General features: G+C 48.8%; 1 protein-coding gene across 1 annotated transcript in view; it reads right to left on the reverse strand.

Annotated features, from left to right (window-relative positions):
- The window catches only part of lnx1 (ligand of numb-protein X 1), a 49,630-nt gene that overhangs the window by 22,113 nt on the left and 7,517 nt on the right, over positions 1-20,000 (reverse strand). Inside the window, 1 exon segment of the mRNA XM_048253632.1 lies at positions 19,408-20,000. This exon segment is cut by the window's right edge and continues 38 nt beyond it. Coding sequence (XP_048109589.1) covers positions 19,408-19,862 — 455 coding nt within the window. The 5' untranslated portion in view covers positions 19,863-20,000.

Genomic DNA, 20,000 nt, shown 5'->3' on the forward strand with positions numbered 1-20,000 from the left:
TGACATGCTAACCCATTCCCCTATGCATACAGGCACCAGTGTGTTAATGCTAACCCATCTCCCTGTGCATACAGGCATCAGTACGCTAATGCTAACCCGTTTCCCTGTGCATACTGGCACGGTATGCTAATGCTGCTAGCCCATCCCCCTGTATATAAAGGCACCAGCATGCTAACGCTAACCCAATCCTCTGTGTATACCATGGTGTATACAGGCCCCAGTACACTAAAGCTAACCCATTCCCCTGCACGCCAGCACGTTAATGCTATCGCGTCCGTCCCTGTGCCATACTGCAGAGGCCAGGAGAGAGGCAGGATTACTGTCGAGCTCCACAGGCTTAAGGAAGAGAGACCTGCAGCTGCCTCTGAGGGAAAGACAGAAAGGAAGAGAGGGAAAGGGATGGAGGAAAAAAAGGCAAAAAAGTCAGACAAAAAGATAATAAAGGACAGCGTCAGCACAAAGAAAGAAAGAAAGAAAAAGAAAGAAAGAAGAAAAAGAAAGAAAGAAAAGAAAGGGATTTGCCTGAATAGTAAAGGTATGGGCCACATCAAAGCCTGATGTTTGACATTTTTTGGGGTTCCACCCTTTCCTTCCATCCTGTGGTGTGATCCCCTCCCACCTCCCCAGGCCTGCATGGTGTGTGTGTGTGTGTGTGTGTGTGTGTGCGATCCTCTCCCACCTCCCCAGGCCTGCATGGTGTGTGTGTGTGTGTGTGTGTGTGTGTGTGTGTGTGTGTGTGTGTGTGTGTGTGTGTGTGCGCGTGTGTGCGCGATCCCTTCCCACCTCCCCAGGCCTGCGTGGTAACACAGGCAGGCAGGCAGGCAGGCCCTCATAGTCAGAGAGCTTTTGAGGGCAGGCGTCACATCAGCGCTTGTGCCAGAACCCGAACGGAACGAGAACAGGGCGAGTTCATTCTGTCAGCACGGAACTCCGTTTCTGGCGCTCGCCAGTCCCCAAGAGGGCCCCGTTCTGGACTGTGTCAGTGAATTTTTTGTCAGCTCAGACATGAGTCCAAAAAAAAAGCACGAGAATACAGTACAGAGGGAGAGAGAGAGAGAGAGAGAGAGAAATCAGAGTAAAAACAGTGGATGATGGGGAGAGGGTGGGGTGGGTGATGTCGTCAAAAAAAGGGAAAAGAAATGCTGTTCAGGGTGTTTACCCTCCAAGTGAGTTGGAACGGGGTAGGGTGAGAGACAGGGGAAGCAGAGCTTTGTTTTTGCGTAGCCCACAGGAGCAGGGTGTGTGTGTGTGTGTGTGTGTGTGTGTGTGTGTGTATGTAGGGCAGCACCGTGACTGGGTTCCACTGCCTCAGCAAAGAGAGAAGAAGTCAAGATGTAGAACACAGCAGGGATTGGAAGAATGTTACTTCCTGATGCTGATCCATTTAATCACCCTCATCTGATACACATATCTCAGACAAACACACACACACACACACACACACACACACACACACACACACACACACACACACGCATGCACACGGCCTAATCACTCCCTATGATGTTTATCAAAGGAGGTGTCTTCCTCCTTATCTTCTCCTAATCTGATGATGGGACCTTAAGCTGTGGCTTTGCTGGAAGCAGAATAAACTGCCGGATTAGACAAAGAATTAATCCCAGTGAGCCGGAGACTCTAGAGTGAGGAAGGCGAGGACGGGAAGTGTAGCGAGGGAGAGAAAAAGTAAACTCCTTTTCCCACTTCGGAGAAGTCCATGATGGAGCGCTCGCAGGGCTGGTCTTGGTGCATGTGTGGCTTGACTAAAGCGACCCAAGGATTAGAGAATGAGAGTTTTCAAGAAGGACGCTGTGGTCAACAGCTGGGGATGGTGGGATTGTGGGGCAAAACAACACTGCCTGCCTCCATGAAAAAAAACACAACAACAACAACAACAACAACAACAACACAGCACAACAGATTTGGGATCGGGCCATAGTCTCATAGTCAGTGCCAAATGAACATACTGTACTGATACAATTACTGTAAACAACCATCTATGAGAACACATTAATACACACACACACACACACACACACACACACACACACTAACACGTAGAATGTGTTATGAATAACAGAAAAAGGCTACTGCTCCTGTTCGTCCAGACTAACCTGCAGCACACACTCACTCTCATGCCTTTTCACGCTGTGCCAAGACACACACTCCGGTGACATTACAGTGGAATGAACATGAGTGTATTGAAGGTGGCAGAGAGAGAGAGAGAGAGAGAGAGAGAAAGAAAGAAAAAAAAGAAAAAATAGAAAGGGGGGGGGGGCAAGAGAAAAAGGGGAAAGAATGAAAGAGAACGTATGTAAAAGAGAAGAAAAGAGAGAAGGGGATGGATAATGAAAGAGAGGATAGAGGGATAATGAAAGAGAGAAGGAGAAAGGGAGTAAGGGATAGTGAAAGAGAGAGAAAGAGAGAGCAGGAGACCACACCTAGCTTTTTCAGCAGTCTCACTCCAGCAGCAGTGCCAATCAGCGCGGCTACGACACATGACCAGTACTATGACATCATGGTCAGCTCACAAGGGCAGTTATCTAAGCCTGGAGCAAGATTGGACTGCATCCATCTCTCTCACTCTCTTCTTCTCTCCATCCCTCTCTTTTTCTCTCTCTCTCTTCTTCCCCCTTTTTCTCTCTACCTCTGATGAGAACAGAAAGAAGTCGACAGGGATAGATTTATTTTCATTCCCTCTCCCCTCTCTCCCTTGATACGGGGAATGCTGCTTCTCCTTTCTCTCTCTCTATCTCTTTCTCCATCCCCCTCTCTCTTTTGTATTCCCCCATCTGTCTTTCTCCCTTTTCTCTGTATTTTATCCCCCTCTCTCTCTCTCTCTCTCTCTCTCTCTCTCTATGTTTCTCTTTTGTCCCCCCATCTTCCTCTCTCTCTCTCTCTCTCTCTCTCTCTCTCTCTCTCTCTCTCTCTCCCTCTCCCCCTCTGCTCGAGGCTAGTTCCCTCCAGACTCAGCGGTGGACCCCACTGAGAGCAGTACTCTGATTTACAGCACTGCAGCTGACTGGACTCCACTGGACTGGGCTGGACGAGCTCGCTGTGGACGGTCGGCAGCACAAGTAAACAGGACTGGCCTTCTGGATCCGTGTTTAGTGTGTCTACAGCCTGGGCCGCTGCAATCCCCAAAACACACACAAACAAAACAGGGAGGATCGGTTGAGGGTGTACACAGACACAATGCTGGGAAACCAGCAGACTGTAAGGGCACTGTGTAGTCTTCATTTGTGTGTGTGATTAAGAGAGAGATCGTGTGTGTCCAGATGTGTGTGTGTTTGTGTGTGCGTGTGTGTGTGTGTGCATGCGTGTGTGCGTGCGTGTGAAAATATATGATTACTTTGCAGCATAACCTTTAAAAGACAGTCAGTACAGGTGAATTATAGATGCCCTTGTTCAATGTGTATGTCATTGTGTCTGTGACACATACTAAACACAAACACACGTCTTAGTGTGTGCATGCACATTGTGCATAAAATAGCTCAGGGTATGCTTAAATTAAACATGTATTAAATTAAACAATCATTAAGTGTGCGTGTGTGTGTGTGTGTGTGTGTGTGTGTGTGTGTGTGTGTGTGTGTGTGTGTGTGTGTCTGTGTGCAGATTGCATTCCTTTGTCGCAATCCCCACTTCAGTTACTTTTAATTTCACTTGAGCTCTTACAGTTGGCCTAGTTTTCTTTTTACCAACATGCAACTCTGTCACAACATGTTACCACAGAATATGATTCAGCACATTACGTGTTGTGTGTGTGTGTGTGTGTGTGTGTGTGTGTGTGTGTGTGTGTGTCTCCATGTACTGTATGTGAGATACTTAGCGAGGACATTGAGAGCAGGTCCACCAGTATCCCACAATCCTCTTGATTCCTCTCTGCCCTCCTTGTGTATCTCATTTGTCATAGGTGGGATATATGGTCAGTGTGTGAGCCGCACACACACACACACACACACACACACACATGAAAACAAATGGACAAACACACACGTACACATACATTCATCAGGCCATCCGCTCAGTCGCCGTGAAAATAAGGTCACCACGGCAACACACAGGCCTTTGGCTATGGCCCCATTTTGATGACAAGCGCGATGACGACACTGCTGTGAGGCTGGAGAATCTACCCCACACACACACATAAATACACATACAAACACAAACACATGCAGACACTGACAACGATTAGTGCTCTTATATAAATAGCCTAATGCTAGGCTTAAAGCTTCTGTTTTTGCTATTTCGTTTATGAAATATCTTTAATATTGCCAGTGAACTAAACATCGGTGCTGACCGCGTGCTGGCTGCTCCGAGAGGACTAGCTGCTGCTCTTGGTCTTGGAGCTGCGCGTGTGCCCGGATGCGTCCACTCCCCCCAAACCCCAAAAGCCACTGACTCAGACAGCAGATGCTCTGTTTAGCACTCTGCTGGTGAGTCATCCAAAAAGCAACCAGGATGGTGCTCACTGCTGTTACCCTCTCCTTCCCAAAAAACAAAACAAAACAACAACAACAAAATGTAAACAAGCCAAGCAAACAAAAACAATAACAAACGTCAAAGTCAATGTTTACCTGGAATGCTCGGGGTGTGTGTGTGTGTGTGTGTGTGTGCATAGTTAGTGGTGTTTCATTAACACATTGGAAGTTCATTTCACACATGATGGAAAACATATTAGCACCACGGCTGGGTGAGCCATCAATAGCTTCCACACACACACACACACACACACACACACACACTTCCGTGGTACACACCAGCAGTATGCCCATCATGTGGCCGCTTGGCAGGCGTCTTGGTCTCCAGCGCGAGGCGAGCGGCTGCATGTAGCCATGCGTCAAGTGCATATCGGCCCTCAGGCCTGGCGATGTGATTATGAAGGGAGTAATGGCGCTGGAGCTGCCATTTAAAGCAGGCACAGTTATGGCCACCCCGAGGGCCATTAAAACAGGAAGCAGAAAAGGTCAAGAGAGGACTGCATGGTGCATTTGACTGAGGCTTTTTTTTTTATCTGAACTGTTTTCACTCCCCCTCAACCTGCTAAATCTCCACCAAATCAATTAACACCCAGGGCTAAAAGAGGCTATATATAGGGAGGTTGTGGTCACACTCACAAGCTCGCTTGCTTTCTCACTCTAATGCACTACATACACACACACACACACACACACACACACACACATACCATCCTTCTATGAAACCACACACCCACACATCAATGCTCTTTGATGATTAGCTACCACACGCACAAGCCTGCACTCAGCACTGAACACACGGAGCAACCCACAGCTGCATGTTTACACACACACTGATCTAGATCATCACAGATGATACAAAAAGAATTCAACTTTTGACTAGTTCAGCACAAACACTCACAGAACCCACATGACCATAAGAGAGTATACTGTGGAGATAAAAAAAATACACAGAAAATGCAGTCACACACGCGACGCGAATATTGGTTGTGCAGATTTTGTTCAGTACTGGCGGTGTCCTCCAAGTGCATGCTCAGGCTGGAGAAGTCAAAGCGACAGGGGGCTGGCCTGGCGACACACTGACTCATGAATAAGTAATCAGCGCTCATGCATATTTAACGGGCCTGCTGGTGTGTGTCTAAGAGGCATAGTGTGACGCTGCACATCGTCAGCACTGTGTGTGGAGAGAGGCATCAGCAAAAAGTGAAGTGTCTTTGGGTTAGGCTTTAGTGTGTGTGTGTGTGTGTGTGTGTGTGTGTGTCTGGCTGTGGTAGTGTCGTGTGAGTGGAGTGGGGGGGAAGTGTTTTGAGCGTGTGTAATTGTAATGTGTGTGATGACTGTCGGTGAAGGCTTCATTCCTGTGTAAGTATGGGGATTTCAATGAGTGACAAGACATTACGTGTGAACCGCAAAATATGTAGGATGTGTGTGCATGTGTGTGCGGTGTGTGTGTGTGTGTGTGTGTGTGTGTGTGTGTGTGTGTGTGTGTTTGTATGAGCATGTACACAGTTTGCAGATTGATTTGTAAGGTTTGTAAACATAGCATAAAATAGGGTGTAGTAGTATTTTTGGCCAGTTTGGAATAAACTGCTGTGGTGGCACAAATCTTTCTCTGGGTGACGGAGAGACGATGATCATCTGTCTGGAGTGCCCATCAGTTGTCCAGACACTGTCCAGATGATGCGCCCCCCCCCTCTCTCTCTCTCTCTCTCTCTCTCTCTCTCTCTCTCGCTCTGTGTCCCCGTCTTCTCCTCTTTCTCTCAGACCGACTGAGATGACGCTCCACCAGACTCATTCATATTTCACACAAGCAAACGTCTCATTGGAGAGACCGCGAGAGCATGGAGGATTATCTGCAACCGCCCAGTACTCCTCACTTTCTTTCTGAACATAATCACACTCTCTCTCTCTCTCTCCCTCTCTCTCTGTCTGTCTCTTTCTCTCTCTCTGTCTGTCCTACAGAAATCAGGCCCGTTTTATCACTGAGGCACATCACAGGCGGAGCGGCCAGTCTAATCCCGTTAGGACCTGTCCCGGAGCAAGACATCAAGCCTACCGCTGGGCAGTGATGCAACAGTTCAGATGTTTGTGTGTTTGTGTGTGTGTGTGTGTGTGTGTGTGTGTGTGTGTGTGTGTGTGTGTGTGTGCGTGTCGTGTGTGTTTATAATGTGTGTATATAATGTGTGTATGAGTATGTTTGTGTGTGTGTGTGTGTGTGTGTGTGTGTGTGTGTGTGTGTGTGTGTGTGTGTGTGTGTGCGTGCGCATTGAGTAGGGAGTTCTAGGAGTGGCTGTGTGTGTGTGTGTGTGTGTGTGTGTGTGTGTGTGTGTGTGTGTGTGTGTCTGAGTGCGACACTGCCGGAAGGACATTGGGGGCCCGAGGCAGCCCGTGGAACAGATCAAGCAGTGTGTGATGGGGGCGGGGCCGAAGCCTTCTGCGTAATCACAGCATTTAAGCAACCGGGGGGAGCACAGACAGAACGCACACTCATCACTGCTGCCGCGCTCTGCTTCTGTGTGTGTGTGTGTGTGTGTGTGTGTGTGTGTGTGTGTGTGTGTGTGTGTGTGTGTGTGTGTATGTGTGTGTGATTTATAGAGTGACAAATTTATAGTGCGAGTTTATATCATTTTCTGTGTTTCAGGATTAACAGTGTGTGTGTGTATGTGTGTACTGCACACATCCTATTAACTAGCTAACAACCAACAATATGAACAGACCAAACCTACACACATTCCAGAACATTCATCTAGCGCAATCTAGGACACGTCACTACAAAAGTGCCTAAGCAGAGAACTACACGACGAGAGTGAGAAAAAACAATGAAAACACACACACGAGAGCGACTAAAGGAAACAGCCCGAGGAAGAGGGAGACGAGAGGGAACTAGTGCACACACAGGAAACTCAAACTGAGACTTTAGCTAACCCCCTCAGAGCAGAACATCCCACATTCACTAGCCCTCCATTTTTTTTTTTGAATGGATGGAGTGAGGGATGGAGGAAAGGGGAAGAGGAAGGAAAAGAAGGGGACAACAAGGATGAAAAGAAAGGCGATGGACAGCAGGATTGAGGGGAAGATGAAAGAAAGAAATGAGAAATGGATGGGAAGTGTTGGCAGAGAAAAGTAGTGGGAGAGGCGAGGAGACAAAGATGGAAAGGCGCGATAGACAGCAGAAGGGGTGGGGAAGATAAAAAAGAGGGGAGGGAGATAGAGAGAGATCGAAACTCCCATGAGGAGATCAAAACCAGAGGCCTCTGTCTAGGATCGGATGAATATGAATGACCGTGCCACTGCTCTCAATATAGGCACACCCCACAACAACAACGCATTCCTCCGTGGCTCCCTGACACCCTCTCTTCCTCTCTTCCTGTCCTCCTCTCCTTTTCTCTCCTTCCATTCCATCCCATCCTATCCCTCTCTCCACTGCTCTCTCCCTCTCGGTCATTAAAATGGGATGGAGATGAAGGTAAGATGCATCCTACAGTATGTACAAACACACACCAGGCTAACCTACAGTACATACATGCCTGGGAAATCTGAGGAAAACAGAGAGAGAGAAAAAGAGGAGAGAATAAATGATAGTGAGTAAAAGAGAAGAGGAAGAGAGGTCCTTGCAGCTAGCAGAAAGACAGACGGACAGACACCTTCATCTCTACAGCATCTGTCTCTTCCGTCGCTCCTCTAATCACGCCTATTTTAGTCTCTATTGATCAGTGTTCTCTGCCCTTTTCCTCCTCGCTGCTGCTCCCCGTAACAATTCTGCCCTCTCCTTCTCTCTTTTCCACCTGTATTCTCTCCTCCTCTCCTCTCCTTCTCTCTTTTCCACCTGTATTCTCTCCTCCTCTCCCCCTCTCCTCTCCTTCTCTCTTTTTTATTTTATCCTGCCTGTTTATTCTCTCCTCCTCTCCCCCTCTCCTCTCCTCCTCTCTTTTCCACCTGTATTCTCTCTTCCTCTCCCCCTCTCCTCTCCTTCTCTCTTTTCCACCTGTATTCTCTCCCCCTCTCCTCTCTTTTCCACCTGTATTCTCTCCTCCTTTCCTCTCCTCTCTCTCCTCTCCTCTCCTCCTTCTCTCTTTTCCACCTGTATTCTCTCCTCCTCTCCCCCTCTCCTCTCCTCTCCTCCTCTCCTCTCTCTCCTCTCCTCTCCTCCTCTCCTCTCCTCCCTTCCCTTCTCCTCTCCTCTCTCCTCTCTCTCCTCTCCTCTCTCTCCTCTCCTCTCCTCTCCTCTCCTCTCTCTCCTCTCCTCTCCTCTCCTCTCCTCTCCACCCTTCCCCTCTCCTCTCCTCTCCTCTCCACCCTTCTCCTCTCCTCCCTTCCCCTCTCCACCCCTCTCCTCTCCTCCCTTCCCTTCTCCTCTCCTCTCCTCTCCTCCCTTCTCCTCTCCTCTCCCTTCACTCAGGTGTTGGTTGCATTGAGTCCTGAGGGAGGTTTGTAATGTCTCCATTGTTTGGGTTGTGCGGGTGATGGTGTGCTCCATCAAGCCCCGGCTTCGCTGTGCTAAAAAACGGCCTAATAGTGTTCCGCTCTCCTCCTCACACACACACACACACGCACACACACACACATATATACAAACAAACACACATCAAGGAGACAGTAGCTTCAGAGCAGAGCTCAGACAGACGGCTGAAAATAACCTGCTATTCATTCACACACACTGCTCCACACACACACACACACACACACACACACACACACACACACACACACACACACACACACACACATGGACGATGGTTGCCATACCTACAAGACTTTAAATCATTATTATATAAAAGTCTGTGAACTGCAGCGCTATCAAACTTGACAGACATAATAACTGCACTTCTCCAAGTGCTATTTTCAGGCTGTCTATGTGCCTTGTGAATAATAACCCTCAATCATCCCCCTGTTCCAGTCCAGTAACCTGTAACCTGTAACCTGCTCCCATACTTCACAGGCAGACAAAAGGCAACATCTATATTTAATCTCTGCAGGTTAGTCATCATCAAAGCCTCTAGTCATCGTCAAAACACAATGACAGATGGCAGCAATGGCACATATTTTGTGAATGTGCTTGTGTATGTATGTTTATGTGTGTGTGTGTGTGGGTTTGAGTGTGTGTGTGTGTGTGTATGCGTGTAGTGTGTGTGTGTGCGCGTGTGGTGTGTGTGTGTGTGTGTGTGTGTGTGTGTGTGTGTTGTGCATCTGTTGGCTCTAACACTAAAACACTTACGCAACTGCTGCATGCTTGTCAGCGAGGGTATTGATGACAGCCACTGTGTTTATCTAGCGAGTGAGTCTGCTGCGGCTTTTTCTCAATGATGGATTCTGTGAGTGCGCTATCAACATCAAAACAAAAAATGTGAACAAGATCTCTTTCACTCTATCGATCTGTCTGTTTGTCTGTCTCTCTCTCTCTCTCTCTCTCTCTCTCTCTCTTTCTCTCTCTCTCAACATCAGTATTTGTGCAATAGTAGCTTGCTGTTTCCAAAGTACCCATAAATAAACACCGACAGACACACACACACACACACACACACACACACACACACACGCACCTCCGACCATGCTGCAGTATAACCTCCTCCTGGCTCAGCAGCATCACAACCGGGACCTAATCTCAAGAGGATCTGCAACCTGCCTAACCCTAGCCGCGTCATCAGCACCATGATGCTTACTGTCCATTGCATCCGCATCCTCGACGCCACAGTAACTAACTGTCCACTGCAACTGCTGCATGGTGCAAGAGCCACCACTGCTTTGTCAATAAACCCCACAGGACTTGCAGGAAGCAACCTAATATCCAGCGGCAACATATAGCCAATTCTCTAAGCAACAACAGACACAGAAGTGGACAACGGCGTGCTTACACACATGAGTCTGTGCGTGTGTGTGTGTGTGTCTATGTGTGTAAAACTATAAATTAGTACACAAAACTGTAGCATGGAGTTTGGCATTTATCCAAGTTTCAGATACAGGTCCTTAAACAAGCAGTTGTGTACAAAGCTGTACTCGCAAGAACAAACATACACACACACTCACACACACACACACACACACACACACACACACACACACACACACACACACACACACACACACACACACTGCAGCAATGGGTCAGGACAGGATGGGGTGATACTTGTCCTGGATAGGACTGGGCTCTGTGTGTACTCACTGTTCACCACATTGTTATGGACAAACAACCACACACACACACACACACACACAAACACACACACAGACAGACAGACCACACACACACACACACATGTGATTATAATGGGAGGATGTTATAGATTGGACAACGCTGGGGAATTGATGAGGGTCGGTGTACGATGATGGAAGATGCTCACTCACATGCACACACACAGATACACTGACACACACACACTGCGGGGCAGGGCAAATGGTGTGTACTCACAGTTCTGAGTAGAGGATGTGCAGGTTGCCCAGATTGTCTGTGTAGTTGGCCGGGCTAAGCCAAGGTAGCACCAGCAGCAGCAGTGCCTTCATGGTTAACACTGAGGATCCTCTTCTCTCCTCTCCTCTCCTCTCCCTCCCTCTCTCTCTTTCTCCTGTTCCTCTCTACTTCTCTACTACTGTCTATCACTCTTTCTTCTTCTTCTTCCCTAGCTGAGGGTGATCGCTGTCTCCTCTTCCACCTCTCTCTCTCTCTCTCCTTCTCTTTTCCCCCCCTCCCTTCCTTCTCTATTCCTTCGCTCCGAGCCTGCTGCCTGGGCTTCTGACCCCCGTCTCTTCTCTACCCCCACCCCCCCCACCCCACCTCTCCAGATGCTTGCGGCTCTGAGAAGAGGTGGGAAGGAAAGTAATCTATCCCTTTATCTATCTATCGATCACTCTGTCTCGTCCTCTGTTTCCTTCTCTTTATTGTGTTCTTCTTCGTCTTCTTGTCTTTCTTACCCCTCCGCAGCTGGCTGTCGGTCCTCTCCGCCGTGGTGGGAGGTGAAGAATGGGGGTTAAGCGGTGGCGGGGCCGGGTCAGAATTAGTGGGAGGAAGGACCCAGCTTCAGCAGCAGCAGCTTCAGCAGCAGCAGCAGCAGCAGACGGGAGGAACAGAAGAAGAAGAAGAAGAAGAGGAGGAGGAGGAGGAGGAAGTAGCAGGTGCAGAGCAGATGGAGAGATCCGCCAGTGGAGGGATAAAAAAAACGGAGTGAGAGAAACGCTCAGAGCCCCGGAGAGGACGAAGGGGGGAAAAAACAGCTGAAGAAGAAGAGGAGGTGCAGGTGGTGGAGGAAGAGGAGGAGGAGGAGGAGGAGGAAGCCGCGTCGTGGAGGAGGTAGGTGGAGGCGGAGAAGAGAGAGAGAGAAGAAGAAGCGTGAGGCGAGCAGCCTCGGGCGGGCCTTGAGTGCTGCCTTCGGGGAGGAAGGGAGCCGTGAGTTGCAGCGCTGCAGCCTACTGAGTCTAATCTGCCTTGGGCATCAGCCAGCCGTAAGAGGATTTATGCGTACGAGCGCACGCGGGTATGTGTGTGCACGCGCCTCTCTCTATCCCTCCCCTCTCTCTCTCTCTCTCTCTCTCTCTCTCTTACTCTCGCTCAATGCTTGAGTCAGTGTGCCTGTGCCTATGTGTGTGTGTGTGTGCGCCTGTGTGTGTGTGTGTGTCAGAGAGCGAACAGCGCAGGCTTTGACTTATACTGCAGCAGGCACCACTGAGGGAGAGAGAGACGGAAGGCACCATTAGCGCGCGGAAATGAGGGGGGGAGAGCCAGGCAGAGGTGGTCCATCCGCGTGGCTCTCACCTCCTGCCTCAATCAGGAGGTCTGCGTCCACCCCCATCTCTTCATTTAGGGTCTGAGGCTCCATAGGAGGCAGGGGGTAAGCGTGCAAGTGTGTGTGTGCGTGCGTGTGTGTGTGTGTGTGTGTGTGTTTGTGTCTGTGAGAGAGAATGGGCCGTTAACCTGCCCCCTTCTGGGATGAAACCATTCCATGCAGCAGATTGGTCTCATCACTCAAAAGAATATGTCTGCATGGGTTAAAAGGTAAAAAAAAGAAAACCTGATAAAAAAGGAGAGAGAAAGAAACTAGAGACAAACAGGGAAAGAGAAATAGACTCATGAGGGTGGTGAAATGGAGGAGAAAAACACCATTGAATCAATATGCCAGCAGGGCTTATGTTCTCAATGGATGCATACTGGATGGAGACCGGTGTGTGCAGGGAAGACAACAGCTAGCATGACACCAGCCCATTCAAACTGCAACAGTGCTTCTGTGCATTTGTACAGCAACATCTGTACGCAGAAGTATTCACTATGTATGCATGTGTATGTGTGTGTGTGTGTGAAATAGAGGTCCAAACTACGCCACCAGACTAAGATGCTCTGGTGGCGTATACTGTACAGTAGGTCAGGTGACTGAACAGGACTGTCCTATGACTGATCACCTATTCATTTGGGTGTGTGTGTGTGTGTGTGTGTGTGTGTTTGGGAAATGCATTGAGTGAGTATGTGTGTGATAGAGAGAGTGTGTGAGAGAGGTGGTGGTGGTGGTGGTGGTGGTGGTGGTGGTGGTGGTGAGTGAGTGAGTGAGGAGTGAGTGAGTGAGTGAGTGAGGAGTGAGTGAGTGAGTGAGTGTGTGAGTAAGTGTGTGTGTGTGGTGGTGGTGAGTGAGTGAGTGGGCTCAAGCTAAAGTCTGCATTGGGTGAGAAAGTGTGTGAGTGGCACACCTATTGTTTGAAGAACACAGGGATCTGATGGCTGAGCAAAGTCTTGATGGTGGGGATGGGTGGGACTTCAAATCTTGAATTTCCCCTGGGGATCAATAAAGTATCTATCTATCTATTCATCTATCTATCTATCTATCTATCTATCTATCTATCAACGGACAGATTAATAATATGAACACATTTGCCAGGGTGTGTTGCTATCTTAATCATGGAGCTTTTTCTCTCTCTCCCTCTCTCTCTTTCTTTCTCGTGGGCATCATTTGTTGTTCTCTTTACCCCTGTGTCTCCTTTCATCTTGTCTCATTTCTCCTCTGTGTCATCCTTCCTTCAGAGCTGTAAACGCATACCCTCAGAGGCCTGGGGGAGAGAGAAGGGCCTTTGAACAGCGTTCCTGCTGACACCAACGCGGACGCTCACACACACACACACACACACACACACACACACACAGTACACACACAGGACACACACACAGTAAACACACACAGTACACACACACACACAGTACACACACACATCAACAAACTTGCGTCATACACACATCTGTGAGGATCTGTGAGGATGCGACTAAATCTCACAGAGGGAGAGGAGTCACAGCGAGGAGAAAATGCCAGTGTGTGTGGAGGCCCCCTCCATCATATCAGAGGCTCGTGGAGAACACCCTGCCGTGCCAAACACACATGCTGAAATAGGAAGTGCACTTTTATGCGGTTGACCTTTGGAGCATACCTGTACAAGTATCATAAACAACCACACCTGGGTAAGCCTCCTGCTCTCTTCCTCTCTGGCATTCTGCATTATTTATCATTTTGCATACCACTCACATCCTTGTCCATCGTTTATTGTCTATTTACGCCAGCTTCACATTACTCCTCCCCTTCTCATTCTCCATGGGACTATTTTAATCTCCCTGTGCCATCGGCATGGCCTCATCACTGAATTATAGATGAATATGTATAACGCCTCTGGACGTACTAGAGTATGGGCAATGTGTGTGTGTGTGTGTGTGTGTGTGTATGTGTGTGTACTGTGTGTGTGTGTGTGTGTGTGTGTATGTGTGTGTGTACAGTGTGTGTGTGTGTGTGTGTGTGTGTGTGTGTGTGTGTGTGTGTGTGTGTGTGTGTGCACAGTATGTGTGTGTGTGTGTGTGTGTGTGTACAGTATGTGTGTGTGTGTGTACAGTATGTGTGTGTGTGTGTGTGTGTGTACAGTATGTATGTGTGTGTGTGTGTGTGTACAGTATGTGTGTGTGTGTGTGTGTACAGTATGTGTGTGTGTGTGTGTGTGTGTGTGTGTGTGTGTGTGAGCGTAGTGTATGGGGTGAGCGTAAGTGTGAGGAAAAGGCAAAGATGAAGAGAAAATTTCATAAAGGGAGTTTGTGTGTGTGTGTGTACAGTATGTGTGTGTGTGTGTGTGTGTGTGTGTGTGTGTGTGCAGTATGTGTGTGTGTGTATGTGGGAGTGTAGCATATGGGGTGAGCGTAAGTGTTAGGAAAAGGCAAAGACACACACACACACACGCACGCACACACACACACACACACACACACACACACACACACACACACACGCACACAGTAGATTAAACCACTATTATCTCCTCTCTCTGTCCCTCTTCTATGTCTTTTCACAAGAACACATATACTGTAGATACTGCACACAAATAAACAAACACACACAAAACACACACACACACACACACGGAAATACCCCAATTTACTTTCAATCAACCAATTTCTAACAAACCTACGCTGACACATATCATCACACAGCAAAATCACAGGAGGAATCAGAAAATCACTCAGCACAACAGAAAACAACAAACACCAGACCTCCTCCTGGTCATGCATGAAGTGTTTTGTACAACCTCAAAGGCATTGCAGTTCTTTCATGTTCAAGCTCTTCTTTTATTCTTGGACAGATTGTTATCTGATTTCGGTAAGAAAACAAAAAATAAATCATATACAATTCCACATAACATTAACATCACTGACCACACACTGACCACAGCAACACAGAGTACACATCCACACACAGAGCATTCTCAAGAACAAAGGCAAACTCTCTCACACACACACACACACACACACACACACACACACACACACACACACACACACAGGACTCCAGCTGATGGTCAAGGGTGGACGGATGTCCAAGAGCCGCAGAAATATACCCTACACAGGCCAACCCAAACAGCCCGGCACTGTGGGGCTTGACCGAGAGGACATGCAAGACCGACCTTTACAGTCTGAATAATGGATGCAGCTGCATGCTTCCCCAATGGTGACAAAAAGCAAGGACCTTGGGCAAGACCCGCAGGACATCTGACCATGCATAGTGCCCATCCTCATAAGCAGGCCATCACTGCCACTTCAGAGGAAGCGCCAGTGCACAGAACCACATGCCAGGGCACGCATACACACACACACACACACACGCACACACACACACACACAGGCACACACACAGGCACACACACAGGCACACACACACACACACACATATAGGCACAAACACAAGGCAATCATGGAGGATGCAAACCGCAGCGATGTAACACAACCACAACATGGCAAGGCGTGGTGTTGGCATATGGGAGCAGAGCGGACCTGACTAGCATCAGAAGATGTCAGGCACAGGCCTGTCCTTGTGGAGGAGATGTCCCAGACTCCCCCCACGTGCAGAGGCGCTTGTCCAACCCCTGGGGGTCCCTGGGGAGGCCACTTATCACGCCTCTGTGGAGAGGAATGGGGTCAATCACAACAGCCTGCTCCCTCCTCCAGAGTCAAACCCCAGCCACAAACACACACAGAGAGAAGATGCAGGCAGGAGGAGAAAGAAAAGAGAGAAAGAGAGACAGAGAGAGAGGGAGAAGCAGAGAGTTAAAGGTGTGGCCAATATTCAAACTCCTATTTGTCAAATTCCTCTTTTCTAAAGAAAAACACCTCACAGTAATACACATTTAGGGCTCTGCATATGAGAAACAAACATCGTAGCTCTGGTCAAACCAGAAACAATGGCAGCCAATCAATGCAGTGCATCGGAACCAAAAAAGGCATTTGATTGGTTGTTAAGCACAAATAAAGGGAGGGCTGGCATTTGATTGGCTGTTGAGCGCAGATATCAACAACCTTTCCTGAAACTGAATTAAGGACTGCATCTATAATAAATTGTTCTGGGAAGCACAATACAAATGTAGTTTATTAGTGGAAGGGAAAGGAGGATGGAGGGGATGGGGGGTGACAAGAAAGGGTGGAAAGAGAAGAGGTGGTAGAGGAGGGGAGAGGAGAGTAAAGAGGACAGGAGGAGGAGAGGAGAGGAGAGAGAGTAAAGAGGACAGGAGGAGGAGGAGAGAGGAGAGGAGAGGAGAGAGAAGAGGACAGGAGGAGGAGGAGAGGAGAGGAGAGGAGGAGAGAGAGGAAGAGGACAGGAGGAGGAGAGGAGAGAGAGTAAAGAGGACAGGAGGAGGAGGAGGAGAGGAGGAGGAGGAGAGTAAAGAGGAGAGGAGGAGGAGGAGAGGAGAGAGAGTAAAGAGGACAGGAGGAGGAGGAGAGGAGAGGAGGAGGAGAGGAGGAGGAGAGAGAGGAGAGGAGGAGAGGAGGAGAGGAGGAGGAGGAGAGGAGAGGAGGAGAGGAGAGGGGGGAGGAGAGGAGGAGAGAGGAGAGGAGAAAAGAGAGGATAGGAGAGGTGATTAGAGGAGAAAAGAGAGGAGGAGAGAAGTAAAGAGGCTGTCGTCTCCAAACGGCTGTCGTCTCCAAACGCCCTCCACCAGTAGAGTGCTGAGGAGAAATCTAAATGAGAGGAGAAGCCTCTATTGGTGCATAACAAAACACAATTAATACAAGCTTAGCCCTTCGGGCAGCCGGAGCGATGGGAAGCCAGAAAGAAGCCTGGGAAATGGGAGAGCAAAACTGCTGGCCTTTAAACAATTATGTGTAAATATGAGGTATGCCTGTGGTCGAGATGAAAGCAGGGATCTCGTTAGTACTCGGTCCCGGGGGAAAAAAACGAGGGAGAGGGAGTCCTCCTCAGTGCGTTAAGCAGAGAGGTCACCTCAAGGGCTGATGGGGACAATTAAAGCAGCGGTAACAGAGAACACTGGAGGAGAGGGGATACGAGCAAAACAAAACAATAACAACAACAAAACAACCAAACAAAGACACACGCACACTCTCACTCTATCACTCACACACACCCACACACACACACCCACACGCACACACACACACACACACACATACACACACACACACATACACACACATACACACACATACACACACATACACACACATACACACACATACACACACACACACACACACACACACACACACACACACACCTATCCACACACACACACCTCACACACACACACACACACACCCACACACACACACACACCACAAACACGAGGAACTGTGATAATTCACTGCAGCACCTTGTCTTATTGTCCTAATTGTTCCCTGTCAGTCTGTGCAGCACTGAGATCAGTAGAATTTACTGTCTGTACTCTCACTCACACACCCACACACACACACACACACACACACACACACACACCCACACGCACACACACACACACACGGACACACATGCACGCACACACACACACACACGGACACACATGTACGCACACACACACACACACACACACACACACACACACACACACACACACACACACACACACACACACACACACACCTATCCACACACACACACCCTCACACACACACACACACATACACGCACACACACGCTCGCACACACACACACCACAAACACGAGGAACTGTGATAATTCACTGCAGCACCTTGTCTTATTGTCCTAATTGTTCCCTGTCAGTCTGTGCAGCACTGAGATCAGTAGAATTTACTGTCTGTACTTACAGTAATAGGCCCCACTTTAAAGGGGGAGTGAAGCAATAATGTCCTGTTTTCATATTAAATGTGATATTTAATCCAAGGGCATCTCAAGAGGATCTGTAAAAAAACAGTGCTTGTGTTCGGGGCTACAGAGAGGAGAGCATATTGTGTATGAACCACACAGAAACACGGTATGTCAACGGCGGACCTGTTTGAGGAATTACAGCTGCTACAGGCTGTAAGGTCAATGTGTTCTAAGAGAACCTGCTAGATTCATGCGCTCTCGCGGGAAATATACAGTTGATAGAGGACACTACATCTATGAACACACACACACACACACAGAAAGGATGCACACACACACACACACACACACACACACACACACAGAAGGATGCACACACACACACACACACACACACACACACACACACACACACACACACACACACAGAAAGGATGCACACACACACACACACACACACACACACACACACACACACAAAGGAACGAATCAGCATTGCCAAATACAAATTATATCACCACACAGCTTTATGACAGTCATTGTTGTTGTTACAGCACATTAATTATTAGACATCTTAAAGATAGAAGGAGAACACAGACAACACACGCTTCCCTTTAACCTGTAAAACATTGACAAGGCAAATACATACACTAATAATGAAAACCCATTCACGCAAGAGAAACGTAAACACGGCGGGAAAGCTTGACTTACCTTTATGCAAGCACAGCTTATTTGGACATCCACTAAATACCTATTTGTATTCAATTGTGGTGTTGTTCGTTCAAGCAGAGAAGCTCAAAATGATCTACAAAAAACTGCCAAGCGTTGCCAATAAGCAAACAGAACATTGAACAGAACATACAAATGAAAGAATGAAAGAATAAAAGAAAGAAGGAATGCATTCAATGTGATGCAGAAGAACGATGAAAAGAGAGGAAAAGAAAGAGAGGTTCACACCTCTCTCTCTTTCTTTTTTTCTATTTCTCGACAGGTAGAGCTATTAAAGTGCACTTTGGGCTTCATTCCCACAGTGCACAAAAGGGATAGAATATATTCAATGCAATGCAGAAATAGAAAGAAAAAGAAGGTGAGAGTGAAAGAGAGAGAAGTTCAAACTCAGAGAAAAGCCTATTCAGGCAGGCAGACAGACAAACAGACAGACAGACAGAGAGACAGGCAGGCAGAGAGACAGGCTGACAGAGAGACAGGCAGGCAGAGAGACAGGCTGACAGAGAGACAGATACACAGACAGACAGACAGACAGTCAGACAGACAGTCAGACAGTCAGACAGAGAGGCAGTTTCAGCTCTAGAGTTTCCCATCCCAATCCCAGCAGCCAGTGCGGTGGCCTGTTGACCCCTCGTCCCTCTCACCTGTGCTTGATGTGGTCCTGGAGGTCCCCGCGGGGCATGGTCTCCTCGCAGTGCTCGCTGAAGGGGCACGAGACGGCCAGCTTGTCCAGCAGCTTGACCACCAGCAGGCTAGGAGGGCGGCAGCTCTGCAGCATGAGCGGCTTCCGGTCCATGGGGCAGAAGTCGCTCTCCAGCAGGAAGCTGGTCAGGCACTCCTGGCAGTAGGTGTGGCCGCACGGTGTGTCCAGCGGCCGCACGAACGCCTGCAGGCAGATGTGGCACATGAGGTCGTCGTCCGGCTCGTCGCAGTAGTTGTACTCGTGGTTCTCGTCCTGGGAGTGGTGGTGGCCGCAGGCCGGGCACAGGTCGGGCGGAGGGGCTGTCGGAGGGGACAGGGTCGGGGGCATGCTGGGGAGGCCGGGGGCCAGGGTGGGGTTGGGGGCAGCCGCCATGGCCCCCAGTTCCTCCTCATCCATGACGCTGGGCAGGTGGGGGTAGAAAGGGGGAGCCAGTGCTGGAGGATGCTACACACAGATGGAGGCCAGGGGTCAGTCAGGGGAGGAGGAGGAGGAGGAGGAGGAGGAGACCTTTAGGTAGGCTGGACGCTGAGATGG

This window comes from Alosa alosa, chromosome 9, assembly GCF_017589495.1.
Source record: "Alosa alosa isolate M-15738 ecotype Scorff River chromosome 9, AALO_Geno_1.1, whole genome shotgun sequence".
NCBI classification, from domain to species: Eukaryota; Metazoa; Chordata; class Actinopteri; order Clupeiformes; family Clupeidae; genus Alosa; species Alosa alosa.